At 37.5% G+C, this 15414-nt stretch overlaps 1 protein-coding gene across 6 annotated transcripts in view; it reads left to right on the forward strand.

Moving 5' to 3' along the window:
• The window catches only part of C2CD3 (C2 domain containing 3 centriole elongation regulator), a 176429-nt gene that overhangs the window by 108126 nt on the left and 52889 nt on the right, over positions 1 to 15414 (forward strand). For all 6 annotated transcript variants that reach the window (XM_007490990.3, XM_007490993.3, XM_056794986.1 and 3 more), the window contains one exon: positions 12486 to 12624. In XM_007490990.3, coding sequence (XP_007491052.2) covers positions 12486 to 12624 — 139 coding nt within the window. The remainder of the gene's footprint in view (positions 1 to 12485; positions 12625 to 15414) is intronic.

A 15414-nucleotide genomic window follows, 5' to 3' on the forward strand; every position in this document is an offset into this window, starting at 1 on the left:
TATTAGGACTGAATAGGGTGGAGTATCTCCATTGTATCAATTCTAAAATCAATCAAGACTCAAAGAAATTCCTGTTCTATGCTCAAGCATAGGTCAAAGTCCTTTCCATTGTTCAGCAAAGGGTTTCTGTCCTAAAGTAATCTTAAGAAGGGAAGAGAAGGAACCTCCCATGCCAATGGAGTTCCCATTCCAATAGACTATCAGTAAGAAATTTTCCAAGTATGAAATATCCCAATGGTGAAATTTTCAACAATTATAAGTCTAAGGAAATTTGAGGTTTACAATCCCCCCTGATGATCATTGGGAGACTAGTCTCCCCATTGATCATTTAACATAATCATTTTGTAGTTCTAAATTCACTTCTAACTAAAGATATATACAATATTCAATTTTCTAGGAGAAATTAGAATAGTGAGAGAGGAAATAGAAAAGAAAAGAAAGCAAAACCAATGTTTGCTAGGCGCATTGACAGAAAGCCAAATTAGGGGCAGTCCCTTTTGGCATAAATGTTACAATAAATGTTCAATCAAAAGTTCAGTCCAATCAATCACATCGAAAGTTCATTCTTAATCTTCTTGATGAAGTGTAGGTTTTTGGCATCTTTCTGCAACAGTTCATTCTCTGGATATAAAAGTTTCAAGCTTCTTTCTTGAAGATCTTTTCTTGAACAAAATCAAAATCTTTGAAAATTTTTTATAACAGTAAAATCTTAAACAAAAGTCTTGGATTTTTATAAAAATAAAATCTCAAACAAAAAAATTCAAAAATTCTTAGATTTTAAATTAAAATACAATCCCCCCTGAAGTAAGTATTTAAAAAAAAATTATCAAGTTTAGCTCAGAATGCAATGTTCAGTTATGGGGGTGTATGTGTCAATTATCAAAAGAATAGAAAAATAATCAAAAACATAAGAAAAATTCAAAATAGACCTTGTATAGGTCCAGTTTAAAGTAATTTCTATCCCACAAGTATGTAGGACAGAATGCAGTAATATTTCACTTAGCCATTTGTAGCCAAGACTACAGGAAGTTGCCATAATATAAGAAGAAAAGAATTAGAATTCTATTTTGATGGGGAAATGTCATTCCCTTGTCTGATTTTTTTTCTTCAGAGATATAGGGAGCCAGCATGATAGTCAAGCTTTGTACTTGTTTGAGTACTTCAAAAGGAGTGTAGATACAAGGAAGTCCTACGACTTAAACATAAGTTAAGCGTCACAACCTTGAGTCTCACTTTAATATTTCATGTGTGCTCTATTGGCACTATTCAGGTTTAGTCTGTGCTCCTTGTTTTTATCCCTTTTCCTGGAATCAGACACAAACATTAATCACAGTCCTATAATATTTTATCAATAAATGGCAGGTTCCCATAGTTTAAAGCTTTTAGGCATATATTGATATTATAGCAAGAGTATATATATTAACTTGTATTACTGCAGGGAAAAAAATATTAATATTAATTATGTGTACCTTCAGTACAAAAAATGAGAAAAAAAATCAAATATTCTGATAAAAAATAAAAGAAAAGAAATAAGAAAAAATAAGAAAAAAAATCAGTAATTCAATATATTCTTGAAAGAAAAAAAACCAGCATCCATTTGTCTATGGATTATTATCTCCAATTCTTATGATAAGATAGAGTCACAATTCATATGATAAGATAGAGTTAATCAGTCTCAGCAGAAGATGCTTTCTTCACATGTGAGCAGTGAATCCAAGAGTCTCTTTCTCCAATCTTTATAGATGTTGGAGTAGTTAATAATATTTGGAATGGTCCTTCCCAGGAAGGTTCAGTTGCTCCAGTTCGCTTGAAATTCTTGATATAAACTTTATCTCCTGGGTTCAGGTCATGCAGAGAAAAGTCTAATGGTCCAGCTTGTACTGCAGCTCCGGATTCATGAAGTTCACGTAGTTTGTGCTGTAACTCCTGTATATAGGAAGCAATAGTAATATCTCCCCCTAATAGCGATGTATAAGCCGGGGAGAAAGGCTTAGCCTGTATAGGCGGATGTCCAAAAAGCATCTCAAATGGTGAAATATGTAAGTCTCCTCTAGGCCTGCTTCTAAGATAAAATAGGGCCAGAGGGAGAATTTCAGGCCATTTTAAATGGGTCTCAGTGCATAATTTGCCAATCATAGTCTTAAGTTCTTTATTCATCTTTCCTACTATTTGGAGAGGAGAAAAAAAAACTGAAAAAGGTTAATTAATATCAACAAAATCAATACAATCTAAGAATCATCTTTATTATACTGGGAAGTTCCCTGGGCACCCTCCTGAAGGGCACCTCTCTGAGGATCATTAGCACCTCGAGTAATTTTTGGACGAGCGCCATTTCTCATATATTGTTGAGTATTATCATTAAAATTTTCTTCAATTTGAGCATTGTCATTAATTTCCCAATTCCTATTTCTATAATTCTGGTTTCTAAAGTTCTTATTTCTATATTCATTATAGTTATTTCCATAGTCATTATTATAATTTCTAGAATTCTGGTTTCTATAACCATTATCATAATTTCTATAGTTATTATTTCTAAAACCATTATTAAACTGTGTATTCCTTCCAAACATCTTAAGAAAGGTTCTACATTCCATCATTTTGTGGCCCTTCTTCTCACAGAAGTGGCAAGTAATGGATTGATAATTGGATTTCTGGAGAGGGGCAATTGTCGTTGGTTCATTATCATGCCCACTTTCTAATTTAGTTATCCTATCTATTACACATCTCATTTTTTTCTTCATTTCCTCCATGTCATCATTATTCTCTTTCTCCTTTTCTTCGTTTCCCTTAAAAACATATATAGCTGTTTTTCGCAATTCTTCAAGGTCCATATCTGACCATCTTGGGCATTGTGTTTTAAAATAATTTTTAATTACTTTGCATGAATTATTTACAAAGATTCTTCTAACTTGTCTTAAACTATTCTCTTTATTTAAGTCCCAATCTAAGTATCTGTCCCCAAACTCGATAATTCTGTCCATAAATCTGGAGGGTGTTTCGTTTTCCTTTTGCTTAATTTTTTCCAGTTCCATCCACTTATCTGTACTGTCCGCACATTCCTTCATGGCTGTGAGGATGGCCTCTCTACAACGGTATAGTTGTAGATAGTCCTCAGGATTATTATAGTCCCATTCGGGATCCTGAGATGGCCAATGTGCTGCATTACGCCCCCGGGTTTTGTTGACATGAGCAATTATTTTATTTTTTTCACGTTCACTTAAAAAAGCCTGTAGTAAGCTCTCAACGTCCTTGTAAGACGGATTATATTGAAAAAATATGTCTCCCATCTTTTTTGTTACTAGAAAAGGATCTTGTTCATATGTGGGGATATTTCGTGTAAATTCATTTATTTCTTGGGGAGTAAACGGTATCCTATGTCTTAAAGTCACCACATCCCCATTTCGTCCTATTTCAGGTACTTCTCTTAGAGGAAACAGGCCTCTAGTTGAATTTTGCACCTGTGGGTCAGTTTGACAAGGACAGGTTTCTCTAGGAGGACAAGATCTCCCTTGCATTGGAATTTGGTTTTCTGTAGGAGAAGGAACATGAGAAGCTGGGATTGCAGGGGAAGGGTTTTGGGGATTAAATTCAGACAAGATTTGCACTGCACGAGAGAAGCAGTCTGTTAACTGGGCTATAGGGAAGGTGTTTTCCATCTCTATTTCAGGGAAGGAAATTTCCTCATTCAAAGGTTCAGAAACAGGTCTGTTTCTGGTAGAGTGGGTGTTTGCCCATTGATCCTGTAAGAAACATTTTAGATCTTCTAATTGGGCTTGCATTTTATCCTCAATTTTTCCTATTTTATCTTCCATATCTCCCATTTTATCCTCAATATTTCCTATTTTATTCTCAATATTTCCTATTTTATCCTCAAGTTTTTCTATTTTATTCTCAATATTTCCTATTTTATCCTCAATTTTTTCTATTGTATCCTCAATTTTTTCTATTGTATCCTCAATTTTTTCTATTTTATCCTCAATATTTTCTATTTTATCCTCAATATTTTCTATTTTATCCTCATTTTTTTCTATTTTATCCTCAACATTTTCTATTTTATCCTCAATATTTTCTATTTTATCCTCATTTTGTTTTATTTTATCCTCATTTTGTTTTATTTTATCCTCATTTTGTTTTATTTTATCCTCAATATTTTTTATTTTTTCATCTCTAAATATAGTATTGAGGAGTACAAAAATGACAGTACCTATTAATATAAAAATTTGGAGGTATCCTTCATTCCTCAATGCCCCTACTTCTTCAGCTGCCATATAATTGTCAAAGAATGTAGTACTCATTTTTATATGTATATTTTGTAATTTCACAAAACACGTGGGGAGCAGGGCAAAGCAACAAACTTTCCACAGGGTTTTTTTTTTTCCTAATCCAGGAAGTTGTTCCTTAAGGGAAAGGATATTTAGAAACAGTTCTTCCAGCCAGGACTTTAGAGTCCTGTTGCTGAGATTTAAAAACAGCTGTTTTCTGTCTATCAGAGTCACACAGCTGGGAAGTATCTGAGGTCCGATTTGAACCCAGGACCTTCTGCCTCTAGGGCTGGCTCTCAATCCGCTGAGCTACCCAGCTGTCCCTTAAGATTAAAGGGAAGAAAAAGAAAAAACTGCTGATTCCAATTTAACTTAAGGAGAAAAGAGAAAAGGTTTTTTATACTCACGTGTTCTAGCAGCTGTGTCTTTAAGCCAAGTTTTTTTTTTTTTTAAAAAAAGGACTAAGTGGTGAAACAGTATAGTAAAAAGGCAAGGAAAAAGTTTTATTGAGAGGATTCTTTAGACTCCCGTGTGGTCAGCCACAATGTTACGAGGGAATCACTTTAAAAGACTGATATATATTAATTTAAGGTCGCCAAGGAATCAGCTATGTAATTCCTAAATGAAAAACTCAAGTCAGCCGTCAGCCTTTTTGGAGTTTAATTACAATAGGAGCAAGAAAGGAATTAGAGATATATAGAGAGAGAGAAAGGGGAGAGAAGGGAATAGGGCTTAAATACCCCCTCTGTTTAGGCTGGGCCAAAAGGCCCAAGCCCTTAGATAGCTGGGGCAAAGAAAAGAGATCAGTCCCTTTCACTCACGTGTCCAAAATGGAGAAACAGTCTCAGAGGCCCCCACTTTCAGCTTCCTTCAGAGCAAGCTTCCTCAGAGCCCAGGAACCACCGACCAAAAACTCAACCCTCTCCCCCAAGTCTCCAGACCCTCCTATCTTTAAGGACACCATCCAAGTTGCCTCCCCTCAGTCCTCACATCTACCAATCACTCTTCATCAATTTCCCTGTCAATGGAGGCTCTCGCTTAACCCAGGACCGCCCAGAGGTTTCTGGCTTTTGCACATGTCTGTTGAAGGTCATATTTTTCAAATGATTAAATCTTTACTCCTTTGTTCCAGCCCTTTCTAAATCCCGTTAACTTGAGTATGGTAGAGATTGGAATAATTAAATTTTGATCTAGGCTGCAGCCCTTACTCAATCCTATTAGGACTGAATAGGGTGGAGTATCTCCATTGTATCAATTCTAAAATCAATCAAGACTCAAAGAAATTCCTGTTCTATGCTCAAGCATAGGTCAAAGTCCTTTCCATTGTTCAGCAAAGGGTTTCTGTCCTAAAGTAATCTTAAGAAGGGAAGAGAAGGAACCTCCCATGCCAATGGAGTTCCCATTCCAATAGACTATCAGTAAGAAATTTTCCAAGTATGAAATATCCCAATGGTGAAATTTTCAACAATTATAAGTCTAAGGAAATTTGAGGTTTACAGATGTAGATGAGTGTGTACAAAGACACTTGTGCGTGAAGGAGATTTAAGTGGAAAAGTCGATGCACAGAGACAGTCCCACTCTCTCGGCGTTGGAAGCCTGGGTCCAGTGGCACGAAAAATCGTTACACCTGGAGACTTCCTCAGCTGCATTGGATGGCCGTGTTGTCTTTTGGGTTCCAACACGCCCTAAGCACTCCACAGTGCTTTACTGCGTCGCCCTCTCAGCTGCTAAACCTTCTTATTGGTTTCTTCCGTCTGTTCGGCCGAAGCAGGCTTCACATGCTGGGTGAGCAAAGCCCTAGTTCACCAGGGGTCTACGACCCGATGGCTACCCTCACAAGGTTTGGCTGGCCTGTCGAAGCCGTTGCCCGGGGTGTGGCCGCTGCCACATGCTAGCAGCTCCTGGGAGCCACAAATGAGAGCTGGGTGTCAGGTGGGGGTCAGAGGTTAGAGAGCTGCCCTAGGAGGGCACAACAAGCCCTCCATACCAGAGATACTACTCCTCCCTGAGCACCCCATACACCCCCTTTTTTTTTTTTTAAACCCTTACCTTCGGACTTGAAGTCAATACTGTATATTGGCTCCAAGGCAGAAGAGTGGTAAGGGCTAGGCAATGGGGGTCAAGTGACTTGCCCAGGGTCACACAGCTGGGAAGTATCTGAGGCCAGATTTGAACCTAGGACCTCCTATCTCTAGGCTTGGCTCTCAATCCACTGAGCTACCCAGCTGCCCCCTAATATCATCCTTATAGCACTTAATAAATACTATTTTCCCTTTCCCTTCTTACCATCTCAATTGCCCTTATTTTGATGTATCCTTTGTATTAATTTCCTCCTTAAGCATATTATTCCAGATGTAATCTGAATGGGCCAGTCAGCTGCAAGATTTGCTACCTCCTTCATTCTGAAAATTGCTAGTGTTATTGCAGCTTAAATTTATACTAGGTTTTTGAGCTCCTGTGTCTTATTTTGACTTGCACTCCTCAGGAATCATTTCAGTCATTTGATGATTTTTTTTAACCTTTATCTTCTATCTTAGAATCAACACTAAGTATTAGTTCCAAGGCAGAAGGAATGGTAAGAGCCAGACAATTGGGATTAAGTGACTTGCCCAAAATCACACAGGTAGAATGCGTCCTAGACCAGATTGAACCCAGATCCCTCCAAGTCCAGGCCTGGCTCTCTATCCACTGAGCTGCCTCTGTTGTTAACCATAGACTCTAGACTTTCCATATTGTTACATCCTAGAATTGTTGCAATGTCAAAAGATGTTCATGGTATCTATAGCCTCTCACTATTATTTTAAATTTAAACACAACCTGCCAATTAGATGAGAATATGCAAGTAAGCCCTCCATGACCTAAAGAAATATCACCACAGTGTTAATACCAAAGACAGCATAGAGATCAGAGGTCTACAAAAAATAGATTAACTCCAGCACTAGTCCTCAGAAGTATTTTCATCCTAACAGGGACATGAAGCAATCAAGCAGTGATAAAAAAGATTATGTACATATGTATGTAGAGATAATTAATGAATCAAAACATACTGAAAGGGACCTGGGATTTCATAGGTAGGGAGTTATTGGAGAGAAACTACTGTAGGTCAACACCTTTTCGGCAACTTGTAATCTTGGAAAGTTGTCTAGAGCCCAAAGTCACACAACCAGTTTATGTCAGAGGCAAAACTCAAATCTTTGTAGCTATGAGGTCTTTGATGTACATATTGATGTACGTATCAACATCATCAGCAACTTTATAGTCTTAGAAATTATAAGAAAGATAATATGATCCAGCTTCCCAAGTCAGGAATCCCTTTCTATGTCTTTGGCAGGTGACTGTCCAATCTCTGTTTGAACACTTTATTCAGTAATAGAGAACCCCTTACCCACACACATAGGTCATTCCAGTATTGATCAGCTTTAAGTGTTAGAAATTCATCCTAATGCTTATTTGAAATAATCAAGTTCACTTTCTCTTCCTCATGACAACCCTTCAGATATTTAAAGATCAAAGATCTGCCTCCAAGACTATTTTTCCCTATTTAATCTATGATATTTGTGATATTTACTCATTTCTTAAAATATAAGCAACTACTTGATGCAATTGGCTTATATGACAGGTACACAGATAAATATATTATTCTAGGTGGCACAGAAGATAGAGTGCTGCTGTGCTTGGGATCAAGAAGATTCATCTCCATGGGTTCAAATCTGGCCTCAGACAGCTGTATGACTCTGGACAAGACAATTAACCTTGTTTGCCTCCGTTTCTTCATCTGTAAAATGAGCTACAGAAGGAAATGGCAAACCACTCTTGTATCTTTGTCAAAAAAAACAAACCCAAATGGGGTCATCAAGAGTTGGCTACAACTGAAAATATCTGAACAACAAATAAGAGCAAATAAGTGCTATATAATACAGCATATACAAAGGTGCTATGAAATTAAATGATAAGAGTACTGCAACTGGAGCCATCAGTACATTCAAAACAACTCTTGAAGGATGAGTAGAGGTTGCCTCGGGAAAAGGAAGGGGAAAAAGTTATAGGGGAAAATACAAAGAAAAGCTTGAGGGTTGGAAAAAATATAGTAAGTAAATGAAAGTTGTTTTCAAGTTTAGTTTAGATTAAATATGGGGAATTGTAGGAGGAGATAATAATACAATACAAGATAAAATCAAATTGCACTGGTATGCAAATATTAAGCAAAGGGCTTGACTCAGTAAGAGATGGAAAATCACTAAGCAAAGAAGTGATATGATTAGTTCCATTCATCAAGATTACATTCTCAGCCTGCTGCAAGGATTATATGATGTCTATAAAGTGTTATGTTTAGAAACATGAATTGACATTTATGTTATCCTACACAAAATTCTCAGGTGCCTTGTCTTTACTTCAAGGTGACTCAAGGTCCTGGGGCCCTGCCATCTGGCAGGTGGCATCAACCTAGAAAGGCTTAAGATATGAGCCTAGGATTACACCCTGAGTGACTTTCGTTAGAGAACCAGACTAACTAATTGCAGATTCATTTTACTAAAGAGTTAACCATCCTTTGATAAATTTTCAATATACATAGCAATTTATCTGCTAGGACTTTAGTGGAAGATATTAAATCTTGCATTAATGGTGATAAGGCCCTACACAATAAAACCAATTAACTTTTGAAGTACTGGTATGTGATCAGTGCACTCAAGAAATTTACCCTGAAAAAGATCCTTTTTACAAAGTGAAGAGTCTCCATAAAATAAATGATTACCCTAATTTCTCTAAATACTATAATCCCATATTTTGATGCAGTATTCAGAAAGTAAAGAGTTTTCTCCTTTTTTATGTTGCAGTTTTTTTTCAGTGTAATCACAATAACAAAAAAATATATATATGTTTTGCAATGGACTTCTTTCCTGATACAAAATATAATTTTCAAGGTCCAGACCTCTAAGCTTAGAAAGAAGCACTGTAAGAGTCTGTTGTGAAGGGAAGAACCAGTACAGATCACAATTTATTCACACCTTAACCTATGTGATTCTTGTTCATTCATGCCTTTTCATAAATCCTTCATAGAAGACCTCCACCATGTGCCAGATGCCCTCTCCTGATTCTTTTAATGTTTCACAGATACCAGTGCTTGAGGTGTATGGGGTGCTCAGGGAGGGGTAGTATCTCTGGTATGGAGGGCTTGTCGTGCCCTCCTAGGGAAGCTCTCTAACCTCTGACCCCCACCTGACACCCAGCTCTCACTTGTGGCTCCCAGGAGCTGCTAGCATGCAGCAGCGGCCACACCCCGGGCAACGGCTTCAACAGGCCGGCCAAACCTTGTGAGGGTAGCCATCGGGTCGTCGTGGACCCCTGGTGAACCAGGGCTTTGCTCACCCAGCATGTGAAGACTGCTTCGGCTGAACAGATGGAAGAAATCAACAAGAAGGTTCAACGTCTGAGAAAGAGATGCAGCAAAGCACTGTGGAGTGCTCAGGGCGTGTTGGAGCACAAAGGACAACACGGCCATCCAATGCAGCTGAGGAAGTCTCCAGGTGTAACGATTTTTCGTGCCACTGGACCCAGGCTTCCAACGCTGAGAGAGTAGGACTGTCTCTGTGCATCGGCTTTTCCACTTAAATCTCCTTCACGCACAAGTGTCTTTGTACACACTCATCTACATCATAGATGAAAGGGCACAAAGACAATCGTCATCCTCAGTTACCGAGAGACTAGGTCTATATACCAGTGCTTACAAAAATTATCCATATGTTATTCCTCATAATCAATCCTCTTTTTTGCAGTCATCTGGTTCTTGGTAGAGTGTATTTTATGCCACTTCTCACCAGTCTATTGTCGAAAACACACTAATATCTTCATTATACCCATCTTGCATTGCACTTTGGATCACCTACAAGGTTATATTTTTGAGATTATGGGTTCCATGAATCATAGCCAAATAGCATCAGCAGGAATAGACTGAGATCATCATCATTGCTGTGTCTAGTAATAATAGGAAGTTGTTCTGAGCCATAGAAATTCATTTATTCAGACATAGATATATAGATATAAATAGGGCCATGGTCTATCAGCTAGAGATTCCACATAGATGAAATCTTGGAGCATTGACGTATTTGTATTCTTCTCTATTCCTGGACCATTGCCAAGTGCTTTTCAGATCATCACCTTGCCCAGTGATATGAACCCTGCAGGCAGTGCCTTGTTTTATTGTTACCACCCAGGGAAAGCACCACAGTTCAGACAGATGAGTATCCATTGGCTTCTTTATCATCTCCTCTTATGATTCCTCCCACACTTTTGGCAATAGGGACTGGGAAGTAGTTGTTTTTTAGCTTCAGCTCAGAGCTAGGTTTAAAAAAATGTTTTCCCCCAAGCCATAATAGATATTTGACTTCAAGGACTTCAGCAAATTTTGCCAACCCTGGAAGGTTTTGTATGTCAGAAAGAGTGTTCTTAGCCAAGTCAAGTTCCAGGTGGTCCATTAAAAGAGATAGGAAAAGAACAGCAGTTAAATACCTATTGCTATTGTAGGTAAAGCCTGCAAGAGACTGTTTAAGAATTCCTTCAACCATGAAAGGCTATACTTGCCTGTATTTATTCATTTACTTAGCAAGCATTTATGAAGCACACCTTGTATATAAAGAACTATCATAGGTACTGGGAGGAAATGCAAAGTTTAGATTAAAGGTCTTGCCCACAAAGAGGCCAGTACCATTTTATTTTTGTCCTTGTATCTCCTGAACCTAGCACAGCTCATTACATATAAAAGGTATATGCTAAATGTAATAAAATAATAGTCTTTGGTTTAGTAGGAAAATGCAACACAAACACAGATAGCCAGTGTATTACAGAGGTACAAAACAATAAATTTCCTGAAGAGAATGGCATTCGGATTGGGCTTTAAAAGGGTAGATAATAATGCACTTATCGGTGAAATAACTTATTAACCTACTGTGTACCAAGCACTGGAGATACAATGAAATAATTGGAATAATCTGTAGCTTCAAGGATCTTGTGCTCTGATGGGAGAGACAACATGCAGATACAAGGTAACCTTGGAGGCAGCTAGTAGGTCTGAGAAAGGCTTCATGGAGGTAACATTTGAGTTAGTTCTTGAATGAAACTATTGATTCTGAGAAGTGGCTATAGGTAAGCTCCTCCACTTCAGATCTGAGGAACAGCCAATGCAGAAAGGAGACAAAAATGGATTGTCAGATGTAAGGAATAGCAAGTGGACTAGTACAGCTGAATTATATAGAATTTGAAGGAGAATAACATGTAAGAACTCTGGAAAAGTAGGCCAAGTTGTGAAAAGCTTTAAATAAAAAAAAGTGAAAAGATTATATTTGATTCTAAAAGTAGCAGCGATTGGAGGGGATGAGGCAAAATTGGGACATTAATATATTGCTGGTGGAATTGGTAATTGATCCAATCATTCTGGGTGGCAATTTGGAACTATGCCCAAAGGGAACTGTGAGTTTTAAAATTAATATTCAATAACTAAATATTATATTTTATAAAGTTTTATTGGTAAGAACTAAAACAAAAAGAACTGCCTGACTTCAGCCTGGTCGTGAGTCCAAGAGAGGAAGAGAGAGCTGAGTTACAGTCACTTAAATACAATCACACAAAATGTGGGGACACAGGAAAAGGGAATTTTGGGAAATACTAAGGGACTTCTGAGGGATGAAGTTCAAAGGCTCAAAATCCCCATTTATATAGCACTAAAAGACTGCCTGTCCTTTGATCCAGCTATACTACTGCTGTGTTTATACCCCAAAGAGGTCATAAGGAAAAAGACTTGTACAAAACTATTTATAACTGCACTCTTTGTGGTAGCAAAAATTTGAAAAATATGGGGCTGCTCTTCAATTGCAAAATGGCTAAATAAAATGTGGTATCTGTTTGTGATGGAATACTATTATGCTCAAAGGAATAATGAACTGGAGGAATTCCATGATTTTATTATTATAGGGAATTTCCTCACTCCCTCTGTCAGTATAGATTGGTAACTCTTCTTCAATTTCTGGTCTTAGAGAATTGCCTGAGGCACTGAGAGGTTTAAATGATTTGCCTAAGGTCACACTGCAAGTATATGTCAGAGACAGAAATTATATACTTAGGTTATCCTGACTCTATAGCCAGCTCTCTAGTCACTATACCAGAGTTCTTAAAGTGTGAGTCAGTATAATGGAAATTGTTGTTCTGTTAACCATACCTCTTCTATTTCAGGAAGCCCCTTGACTGAACGAAATGTCACAGTACCCAGCTGCTGTGTGTCATTTGTTGCTGCAGATGTGAGATCCCCAATATACACTCCTGTGATTGAGAAGACAGACTCGCCTATCTGGGACTTTCAGCAAGAAACCAGGTATAAGGCATTTGTTTTACAGCCAACACCCAGTAATGCTGGTTATGTCCAAGAAACATCATCTATTGCTAAGCATATAATTGAACCATAGAATCTTAGAAATGGAAGAGATCTTCATCTAAAACAGGAAATCCTTCTAAAATAGCCTCTGACATGTGATGTATACTAAAAAATTATTTTATTTCGTGAAAAATCTTTCCTTCTTTTCATAAACTAGTCTGGGGGAAAACCTAGAAATTGCCTATATAGACTTTCACCAGCCCTGTGACATCATCACTCTAATCTTTTGGTTCTATTAACATACTCCTTAATACCTCCTCATAGCATAGAAGTGTGGGTTCTCAGAACTATGTAAGGAAGCACAATGCCCAGCAGGTCCTGCCAAGTTGGAAAGCCTCCAAGTACAGGCCTGGTAATGGGCTATATGTCTATCATAGGAGAACCAGCCTACCTTGTTTGAAGAGTCTCATCATCAGAGAGGTAGCCATAAGTGGTGATGGTTTTAACCGCTACAATTCACAGAGACCATCTACTAATGTATTGTAATTATATTAATATAAGAATTATTCAAGTAAAGGGAGTGCCTATACCAGTGAAATCACAGGTCTTTAAATGTATTAAAGTTTGAGATTTCTCTGAGAGACCAGGGATATCTTTGAGGTACAAACATCTTGCCATAACACTTCTCTGAAACAAGAAGATAACCTAGTTGACCTACAGGTAGTAGAGAAGTAAGTTTCAGGCCATATTTTCATATTGTCCATTGTTTTACTCCAGTCAGGCCATCATACAATGAGCAGTCACAAGCACTGTTGCAAACTACTTTTTATTATGATACTTCCTTCTTCAAAAGTCATACTTAAAGAATAGAGGAAAAAAAATGCTTCAGAGCTACAATCTCCAACAAAAGTCTCATCTTGACAAGTTTCCATCAGTGATGCTCTTCCTTGGTAATATGATCATCTCGGATCAGTTCCCCAAGGCACCTAGTGGATAAAGTGCTGAGTCTGGAATCAGAAACACCTAACTTCAAATCTAGCCATAGACAAAAGCTCTTTAGTCCTGGGCAGGTCACTTAATCTATCTGCTTCCATTTTCTCAACTGTAAAATAGAAATAATAATAACACCCACCTCCCATGGTAGTTGTGATGATCAAATGAGAAATTATTTATAAAAAACACTTAGCATGGTGCCTGGAACATGGTAGGTATTATGTAAATAGTGCCTAATTCCATCCCATTTTAATTCCATAATCATTTCTCTCTCATTCCTCACAGAAAGACAGTCAGTAAACATCTATAAAGTGCTACTTGCCAGTTGCTGTGCTGTTCTGGAGATACATAGAAAAGCAAAATAGCTCCTGACATCGAGGAGTTTATATTCTAATGATGAAAAAGCATGTAAATAAGTACATGCTAGATGCACTCCAAAGCAAATGGATAATAACCTTAGGAGGGAAGGTATAGCAAATAGGAAGGAAGCAAGAAAGACCTCCTGCAGAAAGCCAGAGATACCAAGAGACTGAGGTAAAGATGTGGGGCATTCCAAGTGCAGGAGACAGCCAATATGTAGGCACAGACACAAGAATTATACTGTAGAGTTCATGGAGAGGGATCAAGTATAATGAAACTGGGAAGGAAGAAAGAGGCCAAGTTGTGGGGAGCCAAACAAAGGACTTTATATTTGATCTCAAAAATAATAGAGAGCCACAGAACTCATTTTTAGTAGAGGAGTAACAAAGTCAAGCCCATGCTTTATCTGGAGCTTTGTCGAGGGGAAATGGGGAAAGACTTGAAATAAAGAGCAATTAGAACCTTACTTCCATGGTCCACATGAGAAATGAGGAAGGTCTCAATTAGGGGGGTGGTTGTATAGAAAAAATAGGCCAGATATATAAGATTTGGTAACCTATCCAATATTATGGGATGAGTAAAAGCAAAATGTCTAGAATAACACTGAGGTGACTAGGAAGAGGGCAGTGCCTTTAGGGAAATTCTGAAGAAAAGAGGTTTAGCGGGAGGGAAATTAATGTTTTGTTTTGAATCTTAAATGTTTGATGCTTGTGGGACAATTCAGTTCAAAATGTACTGTAGACAGTAGGTGATGTCAGCCTAGAGCTCCAGAGAATGACTAAAGCCAGACACACAGATCTGGGAATCGTTTGTGTGGAGATGATAGCTAAACCCAGAGGAGCTAATGAGATCTTGAAGTTATAGAACAGAGAAAGCAAAGAAAAAAGACCCCAAGGTATGACCTTGGGAGACACCCACAATTATTGAACTTGAGGACACAGATGACAAAGGAAAATGAAAAGGAATGGTCATATGGGTAGGAGGAGCACCAAGAGAGAATAGTTATAGAAACAGAGAAAGGAGAGATTATCCAGGCATGGCTGATAAATATTTTCACATCCTGCAGAAAGATTAATATGGATAAAGACTGAGAAAAAGTTATTAGATTTGACAATGTAAGGGTTAAATTAGGAGTTTTGACAAAATAAGAGAGCAGCTTTTCATAATTTAAGTTTTAATAAGAATATAGTAGAGTCTTAAATTAATATATCTCTTTAAGCCAGAGAAAAGAAAACTTCTAGCAGCTTTTAACAATTAATAATTTCATTTAATTAAAATAGAGATAGTAAAAGAATATAGTAAAATGAATATAGCAAAGGAGAGAAATATAGGAAAGAGGTAGAGAAAGAAAATTTCCTAATGTCTATACTAGTTATCCTATAACTACCTGTAACTATTGTAAGGGTTAAATTTTAATGGTTTGACTGAAATATATGC

Source organism: Monodelphis domestica, chromosome 4, assembly GCF_027887165.1.
Source record: "Monodelphis domestica isolate mMonDom1 chromosome 4, mMonDom1.pri, whole genome shotgun sequence".
NCBI lineage: Eukaryota > Metazoa > Chordata > Mammalia > Didelphimorphia > Didelphidae > Monodelphis > Monodelphis domestica.